The sequence below is a fragment of the Pyrenophora tritici-repentis genome, chromosome 2 (genome assembly GCF_003171515.1).
Source record: "Pyrenophora tritici-repentis strain M4 chromosome 2, whole genome shotgun sequence".
In the NCBI taxonomy this organism is placed as follows: Eukaryota; Fungi; Ascomycota; class Dothideomycetes; order Pleosporales; family Pleosporaceae; genus Pyrenophora; species Pyrenophora tritici-repentis.
In genome coordinates, this window is record NC_089391.1 from 2372647 (window position 1) to 2398695 (window position 26049).

At 52.3% G+C, this 26049-nt stretch overlaps 10 protein-coding genes across 10 annotated transcripts; 6 read left to right on the plus strand and 4 right to left on the minus strand.

The window, feature by feature from the left end:
- Positions 1–120: 120 nt before the first annotated feature.
- Positions 121–1865, minus strand: PtrM4_063600 (GroL, Chaperonin GroEL (HSP60 family); the record flags this gene model as incomplete). Its single annotated transcript, XM_001933075.2, has 4 exons — positions 121–180; positions 233–1607; positions 1661–1809; positions 1863–1865. 4 exons carry the CDS (start codon positions 1863–1865, stop codon positions 121–123), a joined length of 1587 nt encoding a protein of 528 aa, XP_001933110.1.
- A 328-nt stretch (positions 1866–2193) lies between these two features.
- Positions 2194–3834, plus strand: PtrM4_063610 (UBP12, Ubiquitin C-terminal hydrolase; the record flags this gene model as incomplete). Its single annotated transcript, XM_066105632.1, has 2 exons — positions 2194–3783; positions 3829–3834. 2 exons carry the CDS (start codon positions 2194–2196, stop codon positions 3832–3834), a joined length of 1596 nt encoding a protein of 531 aa, XP_065964259.1.
- Positions 3835–4101: 267 nt separating this feature from the next.
- PtrM4_063620 (WD40 repeat protein) lies at positions 4102–6856 on the minus strand (the record flags this gene model as incomplete). Its single annotated transcript, XM_066105633.1, has 3 exons — positions 4102–6222; positions 6310–6602; positions 6649–6856. 3 exons carry the CDS (start codon positions 6854–6856, stop codon positions 4102–4104), a joined length of 2622 nt encoding a protein of 873 aa, XP_065964260.1.
- Positions 6857–7130: 274 nt separating this feature from the next.
- Positions 7131–9121, plus strand: PtrM4_063630 (uncharacterized protein; the record flags this gene model as incomplete). Its single annotated transcript, XM_066105634.1, has 4 exons — positions 7131–7166; positions 7226–7612; positions 7660–7898; positions 7945–9121. 4 exons carry the CDS (start codon positions 7131–7133, stop codon positions 9119–9121), a joined length of 1839 nt encoding a protein of 612 aa, XP_065964261.1.
- A 1780-nt stretch (positions 9122–10901) lies between these two features.
- On the plus strand, positions 10902–13798 carry PtrM4_063640 (KIP1, Kinesin protein; the record flags this gene model as incomplete). The annotated part of the gene is made up of 2 exons (XM_001933079.2): positions 10902–11727; positions 11787–13798. The coding sequence occupies 2 exons, from the start codon at positions 10902–10904 to the stop codon at positions 13796–13798; spliced, it is 2838 nt and encodes a 945-aa protein (XP_001933114.2).
- Positions 13799–15527: 1729 nt separating this feature from the next.
- PtrM4_063650 (uncharacterized protein) lies at positions 15528–17346 on the plus strand (the record flags this gene model as incomplete). The annotated part of the gene is made up of 4 exons (XM_066105635.1): positions 15528–16396; positions 16450–16898; positions 17040–17219; positions 17258–17346. The coding sequence occupies 4 exons, from the start codon at positions 15528–15530 to the stop codon at positions 17344–17346; spliced, it is 1587 nt and encodes a 528-aa protein (XP_065964262.1).
- A 946-nt stretch (positions 17347–18292) lies between these two features.
- On the plus strand, positions 18293–19230 carry PtrM4_063660 (uncharacterized protein; the record flags this gene model as incomplete). The annotated part of the gene is made up of 4 exons (XM_001933081.2): positions 18293–18367; positions 18441–18540; positions 18671–19042; positions 19115–19230. 4 exons carry the CDS (start codon positions 18293–18295, stop codon positions 19228–19230), a joined length of 663 nt encoding a protein of 220 aa, XP_001933116.1.
- Positions 19231–19485: 255 nt separating this feature from the next.
- Positions 19486–22416, plus strand: PtrM4_063670 (NahD, 2-hydroxychromene-2-carboxylate isomerase; the record flags this gene model as incomplete). The annotated part of the gene is made up of 2 exons (XM_001933082.2): positions 19486–19550; positions 19869–22416. 2 exons carry the CDS (start codon positions 19486–19488, stop codon positions 22414–22416), a joined length of 2613 nt encoding a protein of 870 aa, XP_001933117.1.
- Positions 22417–22675: 259 nt separating this feature from the next.
- On the minus strand, positions 22676–24223 carry PtrM4_063680 (ATP-grasp-4 domain containing protein; the record flags this gene model as incomplete). Its single annotated transcript, XM_001933083.2, has 1 exon — positions 22676–24223. One exon carries the CDS (start codon positions 24221–24223, stop codon positions 22676–22678), a length of 1548 nt encoding a protein of 515 aa, XP_001933118.1.
- A 700-nt stretch (positions 24224–24923) lies between these two features.
- PtrM4_063690 (O-methyltransferase) lies at positions 24924–25866 on the minus strand (the record flags this gene model as incomplete). The annotated part of the gene is made up of 3 exons (XM_001933084.1): positions 24924–24956; positions 25005–25565; positions 25612–25866. 3 exons carry the CDS (start codon positions 25864–25866, stop codon positions 24924–24926), a joined length of 849 nt encoding a protein of 282 aa, XP_001933119.1.
- Positions 25867–26049: the final 183 nt, after the last annotated feature.

Below are 26049 nucleotides of genomic sequence, written 5' to 3' on the forward strand. Positions count from 1 at the left end.
AGAGGGAGACCAAGTACTCATGCTTGTGCTTGTGTCTGACTGCATTCATGTCGTTGTGATCTACACCCTATCTAGTGCTGAACGCGTTGCAACACCAAGCTTGCTCTGCTCACCTCACCCTTACATGCGTTCACGTCTCCGCGGTGCGCTTCGGATGATGTTGTCTACTCGCAAAAGAAGCTGTGAAATATCAGTCAAATGTACGAACAAGATCATCATGTATAAAACTCACTTCTGCTGCTTCAGAGGCCGATGACACCACGGCGCGCTTCAACTTATAACTCTCGATTACGCCTAGCTCCCTCATGTCTGTAATGCCACCTCCGGGTGACAGGAGATCTAAGCCCGAGCTGGTCAAGCCTGAGTAGACTGCTTTGCGGAGCCGTGTGACTAGGTCGCTAGAGTCAAAACCGGCGTTGTCAGCCAAGATGGTGGGGAGTTGTTGGAGAGCCTTGGAGAAGGATTCAACGGCAATAGCCTTCTTGCCAGCCACGTTCTGTGCAGCTTCCATTACGGCTTTTGCCATGTTCATCTCAGCGCAGCCACCACCAAGGGTCGTCCTTGGCTCCTTGATAGTTTGTGACAGCACTGCAAGCGCATCGTGTAGCGACCGCTCGGCCTCATCGAGTAGTTGCTCAGTAGCACCACGGAGAACGATAGTGCATGCTCGTCCTGCATTGATACCGGAGAACCTGATCAGCACATCCTCTCCAATGATGACCTCTTCAACCAAGTCGCAGTGGCCAAGTTTGACATTCTCAGGGTGGTCGAATGTCGACGTAATCTCACCACCAGTGACAAGGGCCAATCGCTCAATGCCATCAAAGTCGGCGTGCTCAATGGAGCAGATGCCCGCATCCGCAAACAGCTGCTCGGGCCAGTTGTAGATGAGCTGTCGGTTGACGAAGCAGTTGATGCCGTGTGCCTTGATACGCTCAACCTTGGCCTTCATCTTCTCACGCTCAGCCTTCTCCAGTTCGGCTAGCTTGCCAGTTGAGTCAACCTTTACTCTTGCGCCGAAGATCTTGATCTTGTCCGTATCCATGGCTGTGTTTGCAACCAGAATCTTGGCATTCTCTATCCTCTTGGGCTGGTTGACACCAAACTTCTTGTCGAGAATGAAGCCCTCGTCGAGGTATGAGTCCTTGAGCTTTCCGCCCGCCTTCTTGATGATCTGAATGTGTGTGAGGTCGGTCGATCCACCCAGCTTGAGGACGGCGTCTACTGCGAGCTTGGCAAACTGTTCTCGGTCCTGGGACAGAACCTTGGAGCTCAGCGTAGTACGGGCAATGGACTCGAGATCTTTCCGGAAAGCCGTCTCATCATTGCTGTGGTCTACGGCAATCTTCTCCAGCTGCTTCAGCGCCGCATTGCTGGCTATCCTGTATCCCTCGATGATAGTCTGGGGGTGGATCTTCTGGTCGACCAGCTTCTCCGCCTCGCGAAGCAGTTCAGCGGCAAGAACAGTGACTGAGGTAGTTCCGTCGCCAACCTCGTCATCTTGGACTTTGGAGATGTTGACTAGCACTTTCGCAGCGGCGTTGTCGAGGGCAATCGCTTTCAGGATGGTAGCACCGTCGTTGGTGACCATAATTTCACCCGTAGACCTTTACATACGTGAGTTGGAATGTTTACACATGGCGGGGCAGTGTAGACTTACGCAGACTGTAATATCTTGTCCATGCCCTTTGGGCCCAATGTGCTCTTCACCAGGTCGCCGACCGCGATCGCACCTACAAAGGCCGAGAGACGCGCATTCTCGCCCTTCTCCTCGGTCACGTCTTCTGCGAAGATCTGAGTGGGGTTGGACTGGTCATATCGTTAGCAATAGTGGCAGTCGTAGTTACATACATAATACTCACCATGCTGCAATTATTTCCGAAACCAGCAAGGGGGGGTATCTTAGAAGCAGTCGTAAACAAATAAGAGAGTAATCTCAAGAGTTGTGGCGTTGCTCGCTGGTGGTGCCTGGACGCGACTTTTTTCTCGCCCTGCCCGCGTTGAAGCTGTGTTTGATGTGTTTGCACGGAGCTTCCCCGGCCAATGATTTCACCGGACCCCGTGACCGTAGATGCCTACAACTTTGGACCATAACTTTTGATCCACAACTAACCTTTTCGGAAATTCACATACATTCAGCCGTGTACACTTGAAATCGAACACCGGAAGCTACAGCAGTCTCTACATTCCACAATGGCAAAGCGACCGGCGTTGGAGCCGCTCGAAGAAGTCTACGACGCGCCTTCACCAGCAATGAAGCGAGCAAGAGTTGAAGATGAAGAAATGGAAGAGCTACAGTCGAACGGCGCGACCAGCAATGGCCATGTCATGTCTCCACGACTGCAAGATCAAGAGGATGCGGACCTCGCAGAAGCCGGCGCATCAGACGACCTAGACGACGAGCCCGCCATAGCTGCGCCGAAGCGCCAAACAGCACCAGAAGCTGGGTACGCAGATCTGTATCTCGACACAATAAACCGCAAGGTTCTCGACTTTGACTTTGAGAAGCTCTGTTCCGTCACGCTCTCCAACATCAACGTCTACGCCTGTCTCGTATGCGGGAAATACTACCAGGGCCGAGGGCCAAAGTCACAGGCATACTTCCATGCGCTGGAGGAGGGCCACCATGTCTACGTCAATATGGAGACGAAGAAGGTGTACGTGTTACCAGAAGGCTACGAGGTGACGTCAAAGTCCCTAGACGACATCAAGTTTGTCGTAGACCCGCGCATGAGCAAGGAGGAAGTCGCAAAGCTAGACAAGGAGCCAAAAGTATCCTGGGACCTTTCGAATCGCGAGTATATACCGGGTTTCGTAGGCATGAACAACATCAAAGCCAACGACTACTTCAACGTAGTAATCCAAGCTCTGTCACACGTAGTCCCACTACGCAACTACTTCATGCTAGAGGACTTATCAGGTAAACCGCAGCTCGCCCAGCGCTTCAGCACGCTCGTGCGCAAAATCTGGAACCCACGTGCCTTCAAAACCCACGTCTCCCCTCACGAACTCCTCCAGGAAATCTCCCTCCGCTCCTCCAAACGCTTCACCCTAACCAACCAATCCGATCCTGTCGACTTCCTTTCCTGGTTCCTCAACAACCTGCACCTCGCAGTCGGCGGCTCGCGCACCAAGCCCTCGAGCTCCATCATCCAAAAAGTCTTCCAAGGCCGTCTCAAAATCGAACAACAAGAAATCACCGCCCGCGCAGATGCCGGTGACCGCCTCCGCTTCGAGGATGCGGCCGTTCAAACGGAAATTACACGGTTCCTCGTCTTGACCCTCGACTTGCCCGCTGCACCACTGTTCCAAGATGCCCTCGAGAAGAACATTATCCCCCAGGTGCCTCTGGTTAATATCCTCGCGAAATACAACGGTGTCACACCCCAGGAGAAATCAAAGAATCGAGTTCGATACCGTCTCCTCCACCCGCTTCCCCCTTACCTCCTCTTCAACATCAAGCGCTTCTCCAAGAACAAGTTCGTCTCAGAGCGTAACCCCACCATCGTCACCTTCCCCGTACACTCGCTCGATATGGCACCGTACGTTGAACCCAACCCAAAGGAGTACCCGCCCGGTGAGCCCATCTGGTATGATCTTGTGGCGAATATCACCCACGAGGCGGTTAAGAAGAAGGATGATAGTGTTGAGGGTGAGCAGGAGAGTAAAGTGTGGAGGGTGCAGGTCAAGGATCGTGCGAGGGAGGAGTGGTATGGGATTCAGGATTTGTATGTCGAAAAGGAGAGGGCCGAGACGCTGTTTACCAAGGAGGCCTATCTTATGGTGTGGGAGAAGAGGAAGGGGCAGGGGCAGGGGAAGGGTAGGAAGGGTTGAGCTGGGTTGGGTTGGGTAGTCTGTGATGTATCGTGGTTGGGTGGCTGTGTATAAGTAGACATCCGCGTCGGACTGTAGACGCGTTGATGAATGTGAGATTGAACAATCATGTAATATACCGAACTGTTTTCTTCTCTTCATTATCTGAGAACCTTGCATTTGTACACGTGAGTCATAACTCGATCTTTTGAACTCTTGAACAAGCTGATTTCATTATCAGCAATCTGGTTCATCCCACAAACCATCAAAACACATCTATCTTCCCACCTACTCAACGACCACCCCCTCCATGCCCTCCCCCAACAGTCCCATGCCCCCTATGCCACCCACAATCTCATCCATCTCCCCCAGTGTGAAATCTAGCAAATAGCTCTCATCCACCAATTCCTCAATGCGCCTATAATGCCTCTCGGAATAAACCCTCATCGCATCCAAGACATCCTTCAAGCTGCCCTTAGCCCCCACCTTGCCCTTCGGCCTCAACCCCGCCAGTCTATCGGCCGGAAAACTCTTAACCACGGTCCAAAGAATCCTCTGCGCAACAGGCGCTGTCCGAACATTAGTGTTCCAGTCACGCAGACGAAGGAGAAGCTTGTACAACTGCTCGTCAGCAAGAGAAGCGATGACGTCGTCGACAGAGGCGAGACCAGACAGGCTGTCGGAATCTGGAGATTCTGTTTCTACGACTGATTTGAAGAGGGAGAAGAGCCGGGCTGGTTGGTCCATCTGGAGGGCTAGAACGATTGCTTCGCGGTAGTTTCCGGCGTAGACGAAGTTTTGGAGTTTTTGGTCGAGCTCTACACGTTGGGTTTCTTGGGCAGTGGCCGCTTCGAGGGTAGTGCTAGTTGTGTCGCGCCAGAAGGTTATTACGCTGTCACCGCCTCCTGAGACCAGCACACCGGTCGTGGGGTGCGATACTAGTGCCCACACGCGGTCTGTATGGTTGTCAAGCGTTGTCATTGTTTCGCCCGAGATGGAGTCCCAGATCTTTACCAGGCCGTCGCCGGCTGCGGAGGCGAGTTGGGGACCGCGTTTGTCGCGGGCGTCGACAGGGCGGTAGGGTAGCCATGAAAGCTTTAGGACACTGTTGGAGTGGCCTTCGAGAGTGAGGAGACAGCTGTAGTCTGCTAGACTCCAGACCTTGACTGTCTTGTCTCCACTGCCCGTTGCGATCAAGCCTTTGTTGCCAGAGTTGGGGGCTTGAGAGTCTTTAGGTGCGAATTTCACGGACCAGACACCTCGTTTGTGGCCACGGAGGACACCTATAGCTTCTCCTTCTGCGGAAGAGTAGATTTTGACTGTGCGATCTTGGGAAGCGGATGCGAAGAGGGTTCCTGAGGGATCAATGTCGATTGCATTGATATCTTTGTCGTGTGCTTTGCGGGTATACTTTGCTCGTAGCTTGCCCTTCATTTCTTTTGTGGTATCCCATCGCTTTACAGTCCGGTCTTGAGACCCAGTGACAATATATGCTGGCGGGTGTGATAGCGGGTCTGTAAAGGCTGCTGACGATTCCTGGGGAGCTGCATGTGGTAGAGCAATGGCTCCTAGCGACTCGGCGTGACCAGTGAGTACGGCAGTACAGGTATACGACTCATTTTTAGGATCCAGTCGCCATAACCGAGCTGTGTTGTCTTTTGCACCAGTGACTAGCCAATGCCCAGACCAATCCACGTCTAAACAGATGACAATGTCTTCATGCCCTTTCAGCAACCCCACGTCGGCACCAAAGTATCTTCCTTCGGTCGCATCATCACCCTCTGACTCGTTCAGCGTAATTATCCGGATGTCTTCCGAGTTTGTATTCAATGCTAATAGAGACTTGTCTCGTCCAACATATGCAATGTCAATGACTTCGTCATGCGTTCCAGAGACGCGTCGGAAGATTGGCAGGGGTTCGATGGTCTCTTCCACAACAAGAGATTCGGCAGATTTGAGGGTGTGGAAGTTGAGCACTTGATCGGCATGTACCGTAATCAAGTACGGTAGGGATGGGTAGTAGAGAATGTTGACAATCTCGTCCGTCTCAATGCCAGGCTCTTGCTCTCGTGTGAGTTCCCGTCCATTCGACACAGACCAGAGTCGTAGTCGACCATGCTCTCCACCAGAGTAGAGAATCTTGCCATCTGCGATGAAACCGGCGCTCTCGATACCTTCGAGTGCAGCCAAGGTACGCTGAGACTTCCACCTGTGAGAGTCCCACATGATCAAAGTCTTGTCTCTGCTGCCGGATATGAGCACCTTCTCTTGGGGTGAATAGTGCAGCGAACGGACCACTGAAACATGTGAGTCCAACACTGCAGCGCTCTTCCTCTTGTGCAGGTCCCATATCCGTATCTTGCCATCTTCTGCACCAGACGCTAGTCGAAACTGTATCTGGCTCTCGCCCTGAGCTTGGTCGGACTCTGTATCTTCCTGCTTTGACTTTCTCTTCCTCTTCTTGTTGTTTTCGGTTGCATCTTCCCGCTCAGCTACTTCTACCTCGAAAAAGTGTAGCGCTGATACAACACCACCATGGCCGTGAAAGGTATGTGTGGTGTAACCACCGCGAATATCCCAGACCTTGACCACACCGTCTGCGCCTCCGGTTCCGACCAAGGTTCCGGTGCGATCTGTGGCTAAAGTAACCACAGGAGATGTATGCGGTTTTAGAGTACGAAGAAGCTCGAGTTCGATGGTGTCGTCTTCAGTATCTGAGGCATTCAGGGCAAAGAAGCGCATAGAGAGCGAGCGCGAGCACACAATGAGATGCGATGCCGAAGGCGTTACTGGATTGCATTAGCGATTGTTGTCGCCAGAAAGGTTAATTCTTACATATAAGCGCTGTAATTGCCTCGCCGTCTCCTTCAACTCTGCCTAGCTCTTGCCCATTGGTGAGGTCGGTCAAAAGGACGTCCTCACCCAAGCTCGCGGCCAGAATGCGCCCATCTTGGCTCAATGCTAAACTTCCACCCGAGTAAATAGGTTGGATGGTACGATCGACCTCGTATGTAGTCTTTACTGCACTTCTTTGCGCCGACATGTTGTGAGTTGGTATAGAAGGCGCTCGGTCGGGGTTGTGGAGGAAGGCGCGAAATGTTCGAGGGAAAAAAGTTAATCGATAGTTAACGGGCTGGTTCCGCTGCCACGCGCTGACGTTTGGGCCAGGCGCGTCTTCCGAACCACAACTGCCGCCTCTGTCCCGGCGCAAATCGTACCAAACAACATGCTTTCAATATTACATGTTCAGTGCGGGGTTGCTGTAAACATCACTCGAAATTGGTACCGTTGAGTTTATTTTTCAATTCGTTTTTATTATGGGTCGTCAAGCCTACCTCGATAAGATCGCATTCGTAGGACCCCTCTATGGTCACTTCTGACGACATGTCTGAATATCTAACAATTGAGCTAGGGGCGATCAGCTTTCGAGCCCACACAGTCGGCTTCAGTTTCTTCAGAATACATCCAACTCGAGTCGTCCCAATCTGAGATTCCAGCGCGATATCACGAAGCCTCGGCGCACAACTACATCCAGCTCTATGATGAACGCGGCAATCCAATCAATCCTCGCTCTCAGCAATATGGCAGGAAGTTGAGAAGTGCCCAGAATGATGTACTTGCATCAGTAGGTGTAGTGGAACGAAGACGTTCTTCTAGCCATGGACTTCCGGGTTCCAGTGAAGAGCGCTTCGAGCTGCTTGAAGCCGAGGACACAGTAGGAAATGGAGTCGCATTGGTCACCACACTCACAGAGAACCTGTGTACTTGGTGGATAGGAACTATCGGAGACAGGATCCTGGTGCATACCTTGCCGAAATCTATAAACGTCAGTGCTAATTTCTACAGACGTTTCGCTATCACCATGCCCTCTCGTTTGGTCAGATTGTTGCTTTCGAGTACGCGCAATCTGGAACATCCGTTATCTATGCAGGCTTTGCTTCTCGCATGCTTGCCACCATGAACATCCAAACAATCATATACAGCACAGTCTTGTATCAGCCTATAGAACGGCTGCTCTATGCAACTCGGGCAGGTTCAAGAACAAAGTCTTTCTTCCGGCAGATAAGGAAAGTTCTGAAATATGCGTTAGTCTCACATTTTAGACCATGACTTGATGCTTACTTTGTTTAGTCTCTATTTGGGTCTTGAAGGACTATGCTACCCATTCTTCTATCATGCAACTCTACAACGCATCGGCCTGGTACCAGCTCGAGCACTACTTCCGCGATGGAGCTCTCTCAATCCCTTTTCCAGCTCATCTCCGCTGCGGCCTTTTTCCTTGTATTACAATGCCTCTGATTCGGCTATGGATTGTATCAAGGCCGCCTTGACCTCACCCGTTGTTATATTATGCGTTGGACTTTCGTTAGAACGCTGGGTCTATGCCTGCGTATATGAAGCTGTCGAGTCATCCATACTTCGTCCTGACAATCCCGACATATCCAGCCGGGACGTAAATGGTAGGAGCCGAGCCTTGACTGCTCTCGGCATGCGGCGCGAGTCACCAGCTCTGGTTCGAAACTCTATCCACAAAGTTCTTGAGCTACTTGGTTGGGCTTCGCCACGTACCTCGCAGTGTACAGAACGGAGCGGCCCGAACGATGCCCAGGCGATAGACGTTGGTGGCACTCGGGTTACTAACGCTGTGCCACTCAATCTTCCCGTTGTTCAGATGGAAACGCCGCCAGCAACTGAGCCACCTGACACGGATGTAATCACAATCCCCATTGACGCAATCGAAGATTTAATGCGTTCTACAACACCGCCAGGTTCGACAACAGGACTAGATCAAGACGAGAACGATCCCCGAATCCGCATTACTTCTAGAGAAGGTATTGTGGAGATGGAAGTTCGTCTTCCGTCTAGAATACTGTCCACTCACACTGATGTTGCAGAAGCTATCGGCTCCCAACGAGGTCATGGGGCTGTTGAGCCACTGAATCAAGACCATCTGTCCGGCAACCCTTATCATCGCGTTACTCGACTCTCGTGCGAGCCTGCTCAAATGATCGGCGCAATAATGAGAGCCCAAATTGTCGGCCTAGCCATGCTCCCCGTCAGGATGGTCACTATGCGAATGATTGCCTTGCACTATCTGGCCGGCGAAGGACGGTACACAGGGCCACACCGCGCCGTTAGTACAGTAGGATTTCCCGGCAGCTTTAGCTGGCAAGAGGTTGGCGTACAACTCTCCCGGGTAGCGCTCTGTGGGGCGTTGGAAGTAACTATTGATCTCGGGCTGTGGGGACTGCAATATCTGGCTATAACAAAGTTTGGACAGAGTCTATTTGGGTGGGGTAGTCTGTGATGGACTTGGTAGCTCTCGGTAGAGTTATGCAACCAGTGATATCCTACTATGTGGGACAATGCCACTTGGACGGGCTTGGTCGCTCTACTCTAGTGGCACATGGTGGTCGGCCGTACCCGATGCAGTGGCCTTGTGGTGGCACTTTTTGAAGTTTTACGGCTAAGTAGATTCGATTACCGGCGCTGGTAATGTTCCGACAGAGTATATCAGGTTCCCCGCGTGTGATTGGGGCTGTACCTGCGTTTGTGGACCATGGCAAATCGGCAAGTGCCACCCCAAACGTCTTTGAGCACTGTAGTGTCTTCGTACTCGGCAAGTAAACGTTGTAGTGCAGTCTTGCGGGAGGATAGGCCGCACCGCGTTCAAGTGGCGCCGTTGCCGCCCACGCCAACACGCGAAGCACAGTGAGCGTCAGTGATTGGAAGTGGTGGATGCTACCAGGAATTGGGGTCGAGATTGGCTTTGCGAGGCGGAGATTGCGAATGATTCGGTAGATGACCGAGATGCAAAGGAATGTGGAGCAGATATACTGGTAGGCTGATATGGAATGTCGGCATGGTTGCCTCTGCAGGACAGGATCAACAGAACAACGGCGAAGCGAAGATAGGATTCACGAGATTTGTCTGTATAGCCGGAATGCTACGCGAACCGGCCACCGGCCAGGGCAAGGGTCTTCTGTGGGTGCGGATATGTACGCTTGGACTGAGGCTGTAGCGGCTAACGTCGTTTGTATGCGGGCTGACTGGCCGGATGTAGACCTTACTTGTCTGGTCGTAGGGTGGCCCCATTTTGTAGTAAGCGTAGCTCATCTGGTACGGCAGATAGGCCCAACTTTTTCTAGTGGGTAGAGAAGGCACCCAGCACCTGGGCAACATGGGGATGCAGTTCACGCACCGTCGGCGTGGCAGATGGCAGTTGGACAAAAGACATTGCACGCGATATATAGACACCCCCCCTTTTATTTTGTTTATCACCAGGCCCGTCCCCCCCTCATCAGCGCAGTGATTACTCGTGCTCGTGCTCGCGGCCGTGTCCACGGCTCCCACTCGTTTGCGTGCTCACCGTCAGTCGTTCCTGGCTCGGACGGAGTTTTGGTCGGTGGCTCTTGGCCTGACCCTGGATTTTACTCGGTCGCTCCTTCCTCGGGCCCCTGCAGACACCAGGCACTCTGCTTGGCTCCTTGTCAACGGACAAGGCAGGCACAGGCAGGCACAGGGGAGCAGCACCTGGCACGCTTGGGGCTAATAGGCAAACAGTAGCCATTAGCCATCAGCGCTCCTTTTTCCCCACCACGCCATCTTGACTCTTCTCTCGGTGAACTAAGACCCTGCGTTTCCGCGTATCTTCACCGTGACCGCCGCGTCCACGTTCCCAAAACTTCAGCCACCCCGCCCCCGTCCCCGTTTGCATTGCATTTGCACTGCGTGCAAGCACAGCACAGCAAGCACAAGCAGCCTACGCGCAGACGTCAAACGGCAGTACCCACTGCACCTTCCCGCTTGCTGCTACACTGGCGTCTTCTCCCGCGCCCAGGTCCCTGTCTGCCCAGGTGCTGTCCGAGACTGACGCAGCCACAAGACGTCGAGTAGAACGGCTGCGGCAGCTTGCTCCCCGCATGCTCGATTTGAGTTCTGGTCAGGACCAGTAGTCGGCCACGGAACATGTGTGTAGTGGCGTAGAGGACTTGGAAAAAGAAAAGGCGATCGGGCCATCCGTGCATCGCCAGCAACTCCCCAAGCCGTGGTAGCACTCGTACGAACGCGCCCAGAGCCCATCCAAAATGTCAGCAAATTCGCTTCCGCGCCCATCGCGACCCTCGATAGCTCCACCTACGGGACCCTTGCCATCGCTGCCAGTCGCGAAATCAAGGACTTCTAATGTCGGTCCGACGACGACGCGAGCTTCTCTACTACCAGGCGCTGCCAACACCAGCCGCGCCGTCTCTTCCTCCGCCGTCTCTAACCGCCAAAGTTCAACTTCAAAGCACCTCACTTCGCCCTCTGTTGCTTCACTTCCCGCCGACGATTCTCGCGGCAAGTCACTCCCTGCAGGAAAATCGCTGCGCAAGACTGTTAGCATCGGCTCGTTTCCGCAGCCCCCTAGACACGGCGGAAGGGCAAATCCCACCAGCCCCCTCTCGACCAGTTCGACTCCAGGTGGAGAAATGGTCGATCGCCGCGTTTCATCAGTCTCAAAGGGCGCAGTTCCCTCCCGCAACAGCAGTCTGAACAAGCCACGGACGTCCAATGTTGGTGGAGCACGCGGTTTACTTCCACGGTCGCCTCTCTCACCGCCGAGTTTACTCAACGGCAGTGCCGACTCAGTGACGGTCGAAAATGGCCATCTCAGCCTGCCTTCCCCACCCCAGAGCCGCAATTCTTCTCCCCAAGGATCCTATACGACAAGCGCGACCACGTTCGAAGATGGCGAAGATGGTGGTTCTGACGGCAAGCCCCTCAAGGACGGCAAGGGCAACGTCATTGTCAGTGTACGAGTCCGGCCAGACGCGGGCGCCAAAGACGGCAAGCACGACGCAGATTGGGAAGTCAACAACAAGCGCGCACTCATCTCCTACAAGGGCAAGGAGGGCGGAGACTACATTTATGGTATTTTTACACAACGCCACAAACGGTGACCAAATTGGAGCTAATATCCCGTGACTTAGACAACGTATTCGACCCCCAAGACAACAACGCCCGCGTATACGATGCTGCAGCTAAGCGACTCGTCCGACGTGTCATGGAGGGCTACCACGGTACCGTTTTCGCTTACGGCATGACTGGAACCGGCAAGACATTTTCCATGCAGGGCACTGCTACAAACCCTGGTGTTATACCATTGGCTATTACCGATATCTTCTCCTATATCCGAGAGACGCCTCAGCGAGAGTTTCTTCTTCGGGTGAGCTATATTGAAATCTATAATGAGAAGATCATTGATCTGCTGGCTGGACCCGTCATTGGTATGAATGGCCAGGCTGGACCTACCGAGGAGATCAAACTGCGCGAGGACAGCAAACGTGGCGTTTATGCGTCGCCACTAAAGGAAGAAATCGTGCAGAGTCCCACACAACTTCTGAGGGTCATCGCCCGTGGCGACAACTCCCGTAAAGTTGCAGGAACTCAATTCAACGCGCGCAGTTCGCGAAGTCATGCCGTGGTGCAGATTGTCGTCGAAAGCCGAGAACGCGCTCCCGGCCCCGCAGCCACTCCGAGTGAGAAGCGAGCGGCTATCATTCCCGGTGGTGTCCGTGTGTCGACGCTGAGTCTGATTGATTTGGCTGGATCAGAAAAGGCTGCTGACAGCAAGGAGAGGCGTACTGAGGGTTCCCACATCAACAAGAGTCTTCTCACCTTGGGTACAGTCATTGGACGATTGGCCTCCGACAAGGCAGAGAAGGACAAGGGAAAGGGAGATAAGCACTTGCCGTACAGAGACAGCAAGCTCACTCGACTTCTCCAGCCTGCTCTTTCTGGTAATTCGCTGGTCAGTATCCTATGTACGATCCAGGTTGGAGCCAGTGGAAGCGTTGCCGCAGCAGTCAGCCATACGGGCGAGACACTCAACACCCTCAAGTTCGCATCTCGTGCTAAGAACAACATTGTCAGTCATGCCAAAAAGGCCGACGACTCCATGGGCGCCGCCGGAGACGCAGGAAGTCGAGCCTTGCTGGACCGCTACCGATTAGAGATCGAGGATCTGAAGAAACAGCTCGCGGAAGGCAAGAGCAAGGAGACTAAAGAGCCAAAGGAAGAGGTACACGATGAGCTGAAAATCATCAAGGAAGAAGAGAAGGCGCGCGAACTAGAGGACAAGCAGCGGCACGAAGAGCAGATGCTTGAGATGCAACTGGCAAGAACTGCGCTGAAGGAGCGAATCGAGCATCTCAACAGGCTGATTCTGAGCTCCAAGTCTCTGGGAGTGAACAATGGCCGGTCATTTTCATCCATGAGCTTCCAGCGTGGCTCCGTCATGAGCACCACCCACCCCGGTATCGAGAGAACGAGCTCCATCCGATCATCCGCAAGCCATGCCACGCTCGAAGTACCCGGTCGAAACCAAGCAACGCCACACCTACACATGGACGGCTCTGAAGAGGACGACTCCTTTGGTGAGAACGGAGATGGCATTGCGAGCCAGGCAGTGCAGATACAAGCACTGCAGGCTGATCTAGCGGATAAGAACCGTTACATCGCGACCCTTGAGAAGCGGTTGTTGCACGCTCGCCGAGCAAGCCACTCTCGCATCTCCATGTCACTGTCGCACAAACTCGTGGGCAGCACCGAGGAAGGAACCATGATTGCAGCCCTTGCTGAAAGGGATAACGAGATCATGAACCTTCGCGGTCAGCTTGAAGACAAGGAGCGAATGATTTCGGCCCTTACGTCCGCCCGCAAGAAGAACGACAACGCGCATGAGGTGGGAAGTGAATCACCGGGCAGCCGGCGCACGTCCGGTTACCGACGCAGTGCCAGCGATGGTAGCGGAGTTAGCATGATTCCCACCAAAGGAGGATCAACGTCGCCTGCTACTAGTATTACAGCCCCGTTCCCCCTCCCAGCCAATCATTCCAGCAAGAACATCGAGGAGATGACGCGCATGCTCGATGAGATGATCACCGGTCGTGTTGAGAAGACCACCAGGCGAAGCAGCTTGAAACCTGTTACGGAGAGTTGAGCGACTCGTCTGCACAGCCAGAGCGAGACAGAGCTATGACTTGTATTTCACGCCAGCGAAAAACGACACGAAGTATCGTAACGAAGATGAGATAAGACGTCAGCACGGGCGGCGTGACACGGCGCAGTACTTTTACAACATTTTCCATTCTCCGCCTACCCTCGGTCACCGAGGAACAGCACAGCGACAGGCGTTTAGGGAACGGAGTAATAATGGCACAGGAATGGCACTCGGAAAAGCGCGACTGCATATGGGAAATGTGTCCATGGGCAGGGTCTGGCGCGCGGCTTCCTCCTGCAGTTTCTTGTTTCTATTTTGCGATTGCGGCCCCGGACGGCTTGTACATTACCACCTTTTTTTCTTTCTTTCTTGATTTTCTCTCTTCTTTCCTGTGCCGAGGGACTTTCGATCTGATACCCCCTTTTTTTACATAACTTCTGCGATACTCCCTTGGTTATGGCATGCGCATAGCAGCTGCTATATCTAGTAGCTTCTATATATCCCCGGGTGTGCCGTCTTACCGCCTGAATGAAATGCCCTTTAATGGTATTCTATCAAAAGTACGATTATAAGTTGCTGCAAATTGCTTGTGATACCCGCTTAGGCATTTCTTCCGGCTTACACTATGGGATGGATATAGAACACTGTTGGTAGCTACTCTATCCGGCTTAGACATACCTTGCGCGTCGGGGTTACGTACCTCGGGTCGATCACCGGAACGCCCGCTTGTATAAAATGCATTACCGCGGAGGGTCATTGTGCATACGAAGGCCTTTGAATAGCACAGTCTTTTATTTAAATACTGATGTGCGTCAGATACGACCACTTTCTATCAATCCCAAACTCGTATTAGATGATGTCAGTACATCTTTCGGCTGCCATTGGGTGCTGAAGATGCTCGTCGTCACCCATCATGTGGTGACTGATCTACTAGCGCCGGAGCCGGACGCACCAACGCATCAATGTCGCTACACGAAAATGCGATTCTGAAACAACGACGCCATGGCCCTGCCGCACGCTTAGGGCAAACTGAGGGGTCCCCCCTCTTGCGCCCTGGAGTATTTCTGTTCCAACCTTGCTTGATGAAGCAAGTGCGATCTCCCGCAATTTTACCTCCGATCCTATCTCGGTTCTTGCAGCGTCTTGAGGGGGATTCGCTTGTGAAAGTGGCCAGAGGGAACTCGGGTCTTGCGGCGTAGGGCTCTCTTTCTCTCAAACGGGATATTAATCTCTTAGTGGGATTGCCGTACTGAGGGCTTTCGTTTTGTTTCTCGGTTGTGAAACTTGCGCTGCGCCAGGACGAGAGGGGCGGCGCGTCTCTTCTTGATACCTTTTTGCCGCAGGCTTTCTTGAAAGACTCCCTATTCTCTCTTTCCCCCCCTCTCTCTCTTTATCTCTTCGTCTCATTTGCATGTTGGGGAATAAGGATTGAGTCCATTCTTTTTACTTTGCTCTATTTTCAAAGTTGTTTTTGCTTATCTTGAACGGCGGTGCCTTCGTCCGCTCCTTTGCTACATCTATTTACTTGTTTTTGTTACGGTTGCCCTGCAGGGACAGAGGTGACGTTTACTTGCCTGCACATACCGACTTGGACCAAGAAGCTTCGTCATCGCCGTAGCACCGTTCGCACTGCAGCAAGCCGCCCGACCTTGGCCGATATACGTCAATAGACCCTACCTGCAAGTGCCAACGCCGGCTCGGTCCATAGTTTAGTCTTGGGGCGTTCGACATGCTGAACCAAGCTGCGAAGAAGTTCTCCAAGATGCACGTTAGACGAAATCCGAACCTGTCTATACAGGCGACCACGCAATACTCGCAACTCAGCCCTCCGCCTCATTCTGCCAAGTCGAGCGCGTTTCTCTCTCCTTCGGCTCCTTCACGTCGTGGACTCCTCGCGAGATCGCCTCCGCCCAGTCCGAGCCTTCCGAGCTTGTTGCCGAAACATGGAAAGAAGGGTATCAACACGACCTATTCAAAGCTGTGGAAGCGGCTACTCATAGGATTCTGTGTTGTTTCCTTTATCGTTTGGATTGTGCTTGGGCAAATATACGGGGCCTCGCAAGCTGCGGTGGGCAATGTTGAGGAGGAAGCCGCTGAGGACTGGGAGATGGTTGGTGGTAGCACGTTACCGCACGAGCCTGTTGCTCTGGCACTTCAGGATGCCAAGGGAAAGATGAGGTGGACAGTATCAATACCTGCGGAGCTTAGTTTCCCATTGAAACCGGCGCAGTATCGCGAGGTCTGCCACCAGGCTATGGAGGTGTCCAACCAGGTCAGGCAGGATGCACAGAAGCAGAGTTTTGTGAAGAGAATGTTGAATTATAATCAGCAAGATCAATATTACATTGACATACAAGAGGCGGAGGAACAGGGTCTGCTGCCACCCTCGAAAGCGAGTGGCCGACCAAAGGGATTTGTGGAGGATGAAGATATCAAAGATGGAATCTCTACCGAGGGGCTCAAGGTCTGTGACAAGTCCTTGACCTACGTTATGGAGACGAAAGACGCGGGCTTCGGCAACACGCTGATGTACATGTGGTTGGCGTATGGTTTGGCGAAAGCTGAGAACCGTGCCTTCTTCATCGACGATACTCGCTGGTACGTTTTGATTCCAACCCTAGTACCACACTCTTGACACTGACCATCATTAGGCCCTATGGTAGATTTTCGTCCTTCTTCCAACCTCCACCTGCCGCGAAATGCCTCCCTCCTCCTCCTTCGCACATGGTTCCTTGCCCCCATACCGCACGTCACATTGTTGCCAGTGCCGCCACAACTGGGTCTACATTTGGCCACTCATTCACTGAGGAGTGGGAGGACCCAACAAAGATGCAAGTACAGCGGCAAGTCAAGATTTTCGGTCTCGCCCGAACCGGCTACGAAGCACTCTTCAAGATCCGCCCAGAAGACGCAACATACGTCGAGGAGCGATCCAAAGAACTCTACAGTGCCGTAAAGAGTGAGGGCGGCCTCAGCATCGGCATGCACGTGCGCCACGGCGACAAACACCCCATGGAATTCCAATACCAAAAAGACTACATCCCATTAACCCGCTACATTGACACCGCGCGTAATCTCTACATCGAAATTGTCGAAGGCGGTCTCAAGTCCAAGCACAAAATCAAGCGCAGCCTCTTCTCCTCCCCCGATAACACCCCCGCGCCCTCGCCGCCCGTCACACCACCTCAAAAATGATCCTCGCTTCCGATGACCCCAACGTCTACGACTCCCCCCGAACTAGGACCAAACTCAATCCGCGCTCAAGACCGTATCGTCCTCGCCACAAAAACCGCGCTCGAAGCCGCGCAAAAGGAACCAAAGAAGAACCACTGGATCGACGAGATCACCGGCTGGGAAGGCGGTTTCTACCGCGACGTCTTCTTTTCGCTGGGCCAGTCCGGCGGTAACGCACAGGATACTGGTAAGGTGAATAATGCTGATAGCCCTGTCCCTGAGCAGGCTATGAAGCTGAGGGAGCTGGTAGGAAGGGCGTACTTGCTGGATTTGGCGGTGCTGGGAAAGGCCGATACGGTGATTTGTACGGTTAGTAGTACGAGTTGTAGGCTGCTGGCTGTTATGATGGGCTGGCAGAGAGCGATTGGGGGAGGGCATGTGGAGGAATATTGATGGGGATTTTGATTGGAGGGGGGGTTGTTTGGTGAGATTGGTGGATTGGGTGGCTGTTGTGGCTTCTTGTTGTTGTAGTTCTTTTCTCTAGTTGGAGTAGGTTTGGGGGTTGGATAGTTTCTTTTTCTGGTGGTTGGTAGGAGGATGTTGCATGCATATTACGGCCTAAAGGCGTTCTTTGTGGTATTTTTTCTCTCGCCCTCACTGTCTTTTCGATTGTGCATATCCACTTGCATACTGAGCCAAAGATTGAATACCAAGTTGTCTTACAACCTTGATTCCGCATGAGCATAGCAAGTATAACACAAGTACAGATTTCATACAAGTTTGCGCACCAGCTGGTGGTTGTGATATAGTCAAGAATATGGTTGACCCGAAAGTTTTTAATGATTTCGAATTGCTGTTGGCTTGCTAACTGTATGATGAAGTATAGATACTAATACTACTTGCTTTCATGTGCGTATCAAGCCAGCACATTCTCACACTGTCAAACCACATGTTCCTGGAAATAAAAAGTTCGTGTCTGATAGACACTGAATTAAACCTTGCCAACGGCAAATAATTCCCAAGTACCTGCCTATCCACAGATCGACACGGCAGGCAAGGCTTTCCTAGCGCCTCAACGCGTGCCTCGGCTATTTGCGCCTCCCCTCCCCCGTCCCCGATCGGTGGTCGGCTATGTAATCATAGATGCATCCGGCTTACCCTTGCTTTTGTCTTTCAACGACGACAGACACTGCGTTAATCCTTGATTTACTCATCTCAAGAAGGCAGTCAAGGCTTGTGTATCTTTTTTGTATAGTTGGGGTATCAGGACAGGAACTACGATTGGGATTCAGATAAGAGAGCGGAAAGCAACAGATAACTATGGCGCAGCCAAAGATTACGTTTTATGTGGATATCGTATCGCCGTTTGGATATATTGCTTTTTACATCTTGAAGGTATATTTCCGGTGGGGGAGGGAGGATGTAGGCGTAAGAGGGGATAGGTGATGCAGTGCTAACAAGGAGTTAGAACTCCCCTGTGTTCAAGCAATGTGAGATCACATATGTGCCTATCTTACTGGGCGGATTGATGAAAATGTGTGGCAATACGCCGCCGTTGAAGGTGAAGAGTATGTGGTATTTTTCCCTGTCATGTTTCTTGGGTATATGCGGTCAGGACCAGTGGGCAAGTCAGGAGAAAAAGAAGAAGCCTGCTGTCTGGTGTGTATTTTCCGAGTCCATATTCTAACAGCAGCGCAGACAAGGACAAGTGGATCGAAAATGAGCGTCAGCGCTTGTCAAAGCACTTCAACGTGCCCATGTTACAGGATGCGCCGCCGGGCTTTCCTACAAACACACTGCCTGTCCAACGTGCCCTGGTCGCATTATCCCTGTCCCATCCACAGAAGTTGGAGAGCGCCGTTGCGCTTTTCTGGGATAACTTCTGGGTCCAATGGAATGATCCGAATCAGCCGGAGAATATGCTGTCCATCCTTAAGACGGTGTTGGGTAGCGACGAAGAGGCGAAGGCGGTGATTGAGCGGATGAAGGAGGAGGCGGCGAAGAAGACGTTGAGTGCGAACACGGGTAAGGCGTTTGAAGATGGGGCTTTTGGGTTGCCTTGGTTTGTTGGTAAGTGTGCTTTCCCGTTTGCGTCGAGTGATTGCGTGAAGTGAGAGTGCGCGTGTTGACAGTCAGCTGCAGCTACGAATGTGGAGGGAGCGAGTAAGGGGTTCTGGGGTGTGGATCACATGGGTCAGCTATGTGATCATCTGGGTCTTGAAAGGCCTGTCGGTAAAGGATGGCGTGCGTTGCTATAAGAAGGGAAGTAAGTTGCACTTTGCATCTTTTAACTCTACTGTATCAACAATTGCAGCGCTATGTCTTTGCCTGTTCCTCCAATCATTCCAGAGATTGCAACAAGTATTTGCTCCGTTACAGTGGCTTCTCGAGGGCCACTGGTAAAGGTGAACTATGCGTTCTTCGCGAATTCGCGATGCGGTTTCTGTGGCGCCTCTTACTTGCAGTTCCTATAGCTACGAGCCACAGTACAGGCCTCTGTTAGGCAACACGCCATGCTGCGTATGTCAGGGGACAGACAAACAGATCAACAACAGCTCTTTGATCTTTGGGCGTTGCGGTGGGTTGTGAAATCTTAGCTATTGTCTGCCTATCGTCCTTGGTTATCCATTGCGCAATTACGCTTCTCTCACCTCTTAGCACATTCGCCACTACCAATCGCCTCACCTAAGCTTAGGAGAATTCACTGCGACAGTTGCACCTCTACGCTTGCACTTGCGACCCTGCAATCTATATAATCCCCTACTCTGTCGTTTGTGCATTCTCTGCATCAAACGCACTACACTGCTCTTTGTTTACCTTTCCAATTGACACCAATCAATACCCATCGGCACCAACACACACGCGCTGCTGTCATGTAAATGGATCCCTACCGCAGGAACGAGCTCCCTGAGACAGTCAGACGCTACAAGGCGTACACTGATCAGTTTGAACAGTGGCTCATAAAGACGGCGATTCAGCGCGAGGTCGAGGTCGCAGAGATAATCAACACAAAAGCGCAGAAGAACAAGGGCAAGAAGGGCTACAGGCTGGCGATTGGACAGCAGAAGCAGCTCGTCGAGGCGATCGCGTCTACCAATACTCCCCTCAATGACACGTCTGGCTTGCTTGACCTCAGTGACGCCATTCGCTCGCGCAAAGAAGTGGCCGAGTACCATCGCTTCCAGAACTCCGAAGACGATGGGCATGCATACTTTAACTTGAACCTCGAGGGATTCATGACATCCCTGAGTCGCCTTGTTGTCCCCAAGATGTTCAGAAGCGAAGAGCCCAAAGAAAAGAGTCCAGTCACCTACCTTCTTCGTTTCGGAGGTCCAGATACTGTTGCCGAGGAACAGAACGAGCGACTCAAGAAGATGCGCGAGGAAGAAGATGAGGATGTCGAGGTCGAGGACGATAGTCAGCCACGTCCGGTTCCGGTACCGCCGAAGAAGAAGAACCCCGACGAACAACCTATGACTGAAGCCGAAACGCTACTGCAGACAGAGCATACACTCATTTGCTTTCTCTACAACTATAATCGCCTCCGCCTCGTCGTTCGAGATACTTGGGATGCATACCATAACGGCGAGATCACTGCAGTCACCGCAGGACTGGTGACGGACCTTGTACAGAGTCACCTCCACCAGGACGTAAACGCTATTACCGAGGAGCTGGAATTGCGACCAGGAGAGCTACCCATCCTCTTGCATACACTGCAGAAGAAGTTAAACACTCCTCATGACCATCCCGCCCAAGCTGCAGACGGCATAGTTGAAGTACACCACGTACGCTATCTCTTCGCGTATGAAGGTACATATCTCTTCTTAAGGTACCACCGCAAGGACGCGCCACCAGGGCCTTTAGATGCAGAAGGCAAACCCCACAAGCATTGGGCTTCGAACTGGATACATTTCTATGACTTGATCAGGAAGAGTGAGCTTAAGCTGCCGAAATGGGATCACTTTACTGAGGAGATACTAATGCACCCGTCTCCCTCCCGCAGCTACCTCCCTCTTGGACTACAAATCATCCTCGACGTCATAGATATCACAAATCCAGATAGCCGTAAGCTGTTGTTCGACTTGAGGGAACACGGTCTGGAAGTCTCCAACTGCATCCGCCTCCACATAGAGTTTGAGGACCGCATGTGGGCGAATGATAACAAGCCAGACTACTTCACCAGTGAGGAAGTCAAGTTCAGTAACACATACTTGGCAACGGCCACCCATCTACTCGAATGGGTGCAGGAACTGATCAAGTCGAAAACAGGGCCGGACGGAGAGCAAATAATGACCGCAGGTGTTTTTGTTACACTCCATGCTACGCTCGCGGGTATGTCAATGTGGCATTTCAATGTCTCCTACCAAGGTGCGGCCATCGTGAAGACCCAGTGGTTCGTCAATGCACTTGCCCACCTATACAATGCCGCGCGCCAGATTGGTGGCCTAGACTTAGAATGGCCTGACCTCGAGTTCCTTATCAAGACACAGGGAGAGAAGCGTATCTTCCAAGGCGATCGTCCTACAAGCCCCGACGACTTCTTCAGCCGGTTTCTTTTATCCTCTACCGCTGTCTCAAGTCGTGCCTTTGCCTCCGATTACCGCCATGGCAATACCAAAAGCCAGCATATGCCGAACATGTCTTCAAGCGCGCAGAAGAATCACGGCTTCATACCAGATCTACCACTAGAGATGAAGATCCGCGAATTCTACACCACAAATTCCACAGACGAGAACCGATGGATCCGGCGCCATGCTGTCTTCAACTATCTACACACCAAACGTGAAGAGAGTACTCCTGTAGCAGACAGCAAGGAAGTACTTACCCGTCTCGAAGATCTCCGCAAAGCCTTTAAATCCTTCACCACAAAGATATCTCCCCCAAAGCCCAAGAAGAGAAAGGGAAAGAAATCCAAGCCCAAGGTCAACAAACCCGACTTTTGGTCCCAAGACGAGACCCACGCTGACCTCCTCACCACCATGCGCACCGAACTCGCCGCAAACGAAGTCCACAACAACTTCGATTACCTCTCCTTCTACCGCCGCGCCTTCACCCTTGTCATGGCGATTCGAGAGAAGGTGCTGCTTGGTGACCGTCTCCGCAGTCTACACGCCACACATGTAGACGAGGAGAAGGAACCAAGCAACTTCACGCTCATCTGTGAGCTCTTCCGCGAAATGCGGATAGGCGAGAAGACGAGGGCAGAGAAGGAGGACGAGGAAAAGGGGCTGGGCACACAACTCTCGACCAAGGTGGTGCCTGTAGGGCAGCTGGGCGCCGTCACGGATATGATCCGTGACCTCATCGGCCGGGAGGGCGGTGAAGAGCTCAAGCGCGCTCAGCTGCGGCGGGACCGTGACTGGGAGGGCCTCAAGGCCGCGTATGCGGCCGAGGAGGAGAAGGAAGCGGCAGTTGGCGGAGACGTGGTGCTGGCGGCTGAGTAGGGGTGGGATGAAAGATAGCGTGTCAGGATACATAGATAAATCTCGAATAGTATACGTTCAGTTACATAAGACCCCGCTAGCTACCAGGCCGTGATAATGCTACATAACTCCTCCAGAAACAACTTGGATACCTCCTGGGTGATACTTCATGTCGACGTTGATAACAGGAAACCTCTCTTCTGAACAACTTCAATACCTCACGAGTGATACTTCACAACAATTTTTAGTTTAGGAAACCTCCGCCAGAACCTCATATACATCACCCCTCGAACATCTTTGTAGTGCTCACATTAATACGACTCCAGCTCTTCCCCTTAACAAGCGCACCTAGGAACTTCGCGGGCCAGTACACATGATACAGGATAAATAACGGGATGGGATCATCAAAAGTATACGTTCCATCTTTCCAGTACGCTACATGATGCCAGAAAGTCTCCAGCTGCTTGAATGCGCGTTGGAGAGTCGTGGCGCCGGACAAGAGATCGAGAAGAGGAAGAATTACGAAAGAGACGAGGTCATGTCCGATCCAGTAGTAGCTGTGTGTCGGTCTTCGTGGGTAGACAGGCTCAGATTTTGATTTCGATGACAGGGGATTCGGGCTGTTGAAGATGGACATGTATGCTTCTGCCATTTCGGGTGTTTGCTCGAACAGAACGACAGCAGTGTGTGCTCGCGGGTTGGACTCAATGGGGTAGAACTTTGCGTTACCGCCCTTGTCGTCGTCTTCGACTAGGAAATCGAAACTCAGGTGTCCGGTGAAGGTCTTTCCGCCATCTTGGCAGACACGTTCTGTGAACTCGAGCATCTTCTGGCTCAACGGGGAAGATGCAGGCAGTGGCTCGTAGTGCATCAGCAGTTCCAGGCTGGGGCAGCTGGTAAACGCTTTGACTTTACCGCGGATTACAAGAGCATGCGTACAGTATTCTTTGCCCTTGATAAACTGCTGTAGCTGAAATGGGTTCTCTTTGCTGATGTTGAGCGACCTGATGTACTCGGCGGTCGCATCTGGTGTCCTGAAAGGGAGCAACGTCATCATATTGTTTCTCGCCTTGTCGTCCACACCAATTGGTTTCATGATAAAATGCCTCCTAGGCGCTGTCCTGCCAGATTTCGTGGGGGTTCTATGCAGCTCCCCCATGAGTACATCGAGCGCCTCATATGGACTCGTGCAGCGATGAGATTCCGGAATAGGGAGGTCAAGCGACTCAATGTACTCAATGAACCTGTCCTTCTCGTGGAATTTTTCCACAACATCTTCGCGGAATTGAATGGCTTCAAAGTGGCGGCCTTGCTCTTTTGCCTGCTGCTCTGCTAGACGAACGACTTGGCCATCTTCTACGGCTGCCACGACGCTAGAGCAGCTGATCCATAGGTCGACCTTCTCACGCCGGATAATGGTAAGGATCGAGTCGATATAAGGTTCTGCGTCATCGCCACTCGGTGTTTCCAGACAGTAATATTTCGAAATAGCGCTGGAAAAGCGACCGGGTGACAGAGCGGAAATGTCGGCACCGATGATGCGATGAGGAGTATGCTGGGCTAAATTGCGCGCAATTGTCAAGCCCTTGGTCATGGACACTCCAGTAACGAGCACAGTCTTCTGTCGCTGTGCTGCAGCAACATGTCTCTTGTCTTCTTCTGAAAAAGTCGCATCGCGTTTGCCGTCAAACCTCGACACGCCGTATGCAACCAACACGAGGGCTGCTGAAATGGGCGCGCAGAGAGCGCTTAGAGCGAGTAGAAGCACATTTTTCCACACATGACTGTAGTAAAACGGCACGACGGCATCCTGCTTGCCCTCTGCCATCTCACTGCCGTTGCTGTTGATGTTGGAAGGGGAGCTTGTGACCTAGGCGCTTGTTGTCGCAGCACCGCTCAGACGGTTCCCACCACACCACCACGGCGTTACGAGGTAAGTTAGAAGGGCCGAAGAATGCAAGCTCCAAGTAAGTAATTTAGCGGCTGGGACGGCTCGGAGTCACGCAATTCACTGTGCATAGGCGAGGGTGATCGGTGTGCGAGCGGCTGCCTCCCACAGATTGCCCGTCTTGTAATGCACGCTGGCGTCACTAGTCTACACGTCATCGTTACTTCAATCATGTACGACATTCGGAACACTAGGGGCTTCAGAGCCTTGCTGACGATCAGATACAGTGGAACTTGATCTTGAATAGCCTATCTGGCCGCGATCGGCAATCTAGGTTTGAGGAATCTTTTTGTCGTACGAGTCGTTGTGGGTCTACGTCTCATTGATGTTGGAAAAAACACTTTTCCAACGGCAGCCGTTTTTGCAGCCTCACAATCATACCTTGGCGATAAGTTGACCTGTCGGATAGAATAAAAATCTTTATCGTGTATTTTGATGTTTTAGGTGGCTATCGAAGCATACATGGTCTTGAGCCTGCTACTTGGGGTCCGATGCCATTATCAATCAATGAATCCACCAGCACTGAAATCAATGCATAGTCGAAATGCGTCGCACATGTTTTGAGGATATTGAGACTTTCTCAGCCAACGCATCGTGTGATTTCGATACCGTCCTGCGGTAGTCAGTCCGTGTTCATGAAGTATTGTGGGTAGCCACTTACAGGTTCGCCAGTGGGCTCATAACTGTTTACCAGCGTGCTCTCGTATTTGAGATTTGGATTTCCCTTACTCTCGCTGAACTTGGCCTTCCCATACTTCTTCTCGTACATCGTGACATTCTTTTCCGCGATGCCATTGAGGTTGGTCAGCCCGCCCTCTCCAGCCTCCTTGACCTTCTCCTCAACACTGGACCTTACATATTTGAGATAGGGCGGGTTTCCAGGCTTGATGACATTGTCGGCTGCTAGTGCTGAGCCCTTTGTGATAAGACCGAGCTCCTCGCAGAGCTTCAGGTCGGTGGTGTAGGCAGGCTTGTAATGATCCAGGAACATGAGATCCACATGTTTTAACTGACCTGAGCTAACAAGCCGCGCGATGCCTTCGTCGCTTGATCCCACTACGACTTTGACAAGGTCGGTAAGACCTGCAAGGTCGACCAAGGACATAATAACTGCAGCGAACGCAGGGTCGCGCTCGAAACTGAAGTATCGCTCGCCACCTGCTTTGCGTACGGCATTTGCGAAGAGGATGCATGAGTAGCCGACGTAGCCACCCAGTTCTACCTGGTTGTTGTTAGACACTGCCAACCGTCGCTAGAAAGTTGCATACCATAGTCTTTGGCTTGACTTCTGCAATCAAGTCTGTGACAATGCGGCCCTTGTCCTCTCCCACGTTCATGAGATACTTCTTCGTTCTTCCATACTCATCAATGGCTGCTAGAACGTTTTCAGGTGAGCTCCTGATCTTCTCAATGTTGGGGTGTGAGTAGATGAAGTGCAGGAGCTCAATTTCGCGTCCATCGTCAAAGAAGGTACCCTCCTGCTCCTGTGCGGCATATGCTTTGCTTTGATCGAAGCTACCCATTGTCGTTGTTGTTCAATGGTAATACGGAGTTGTGCGGGCGGTCATGAGCTCGACGCGTCCAAGCCATCAAAGAATGCCCCTCAACGCGTCGAGATTAGTGCGGGGCTCTGAAGATAGTGACGAAATGCATGCAGGAACGCATACGTGTATACACAGGGCGCTTGGTTCTGTCGGCAGATCTAG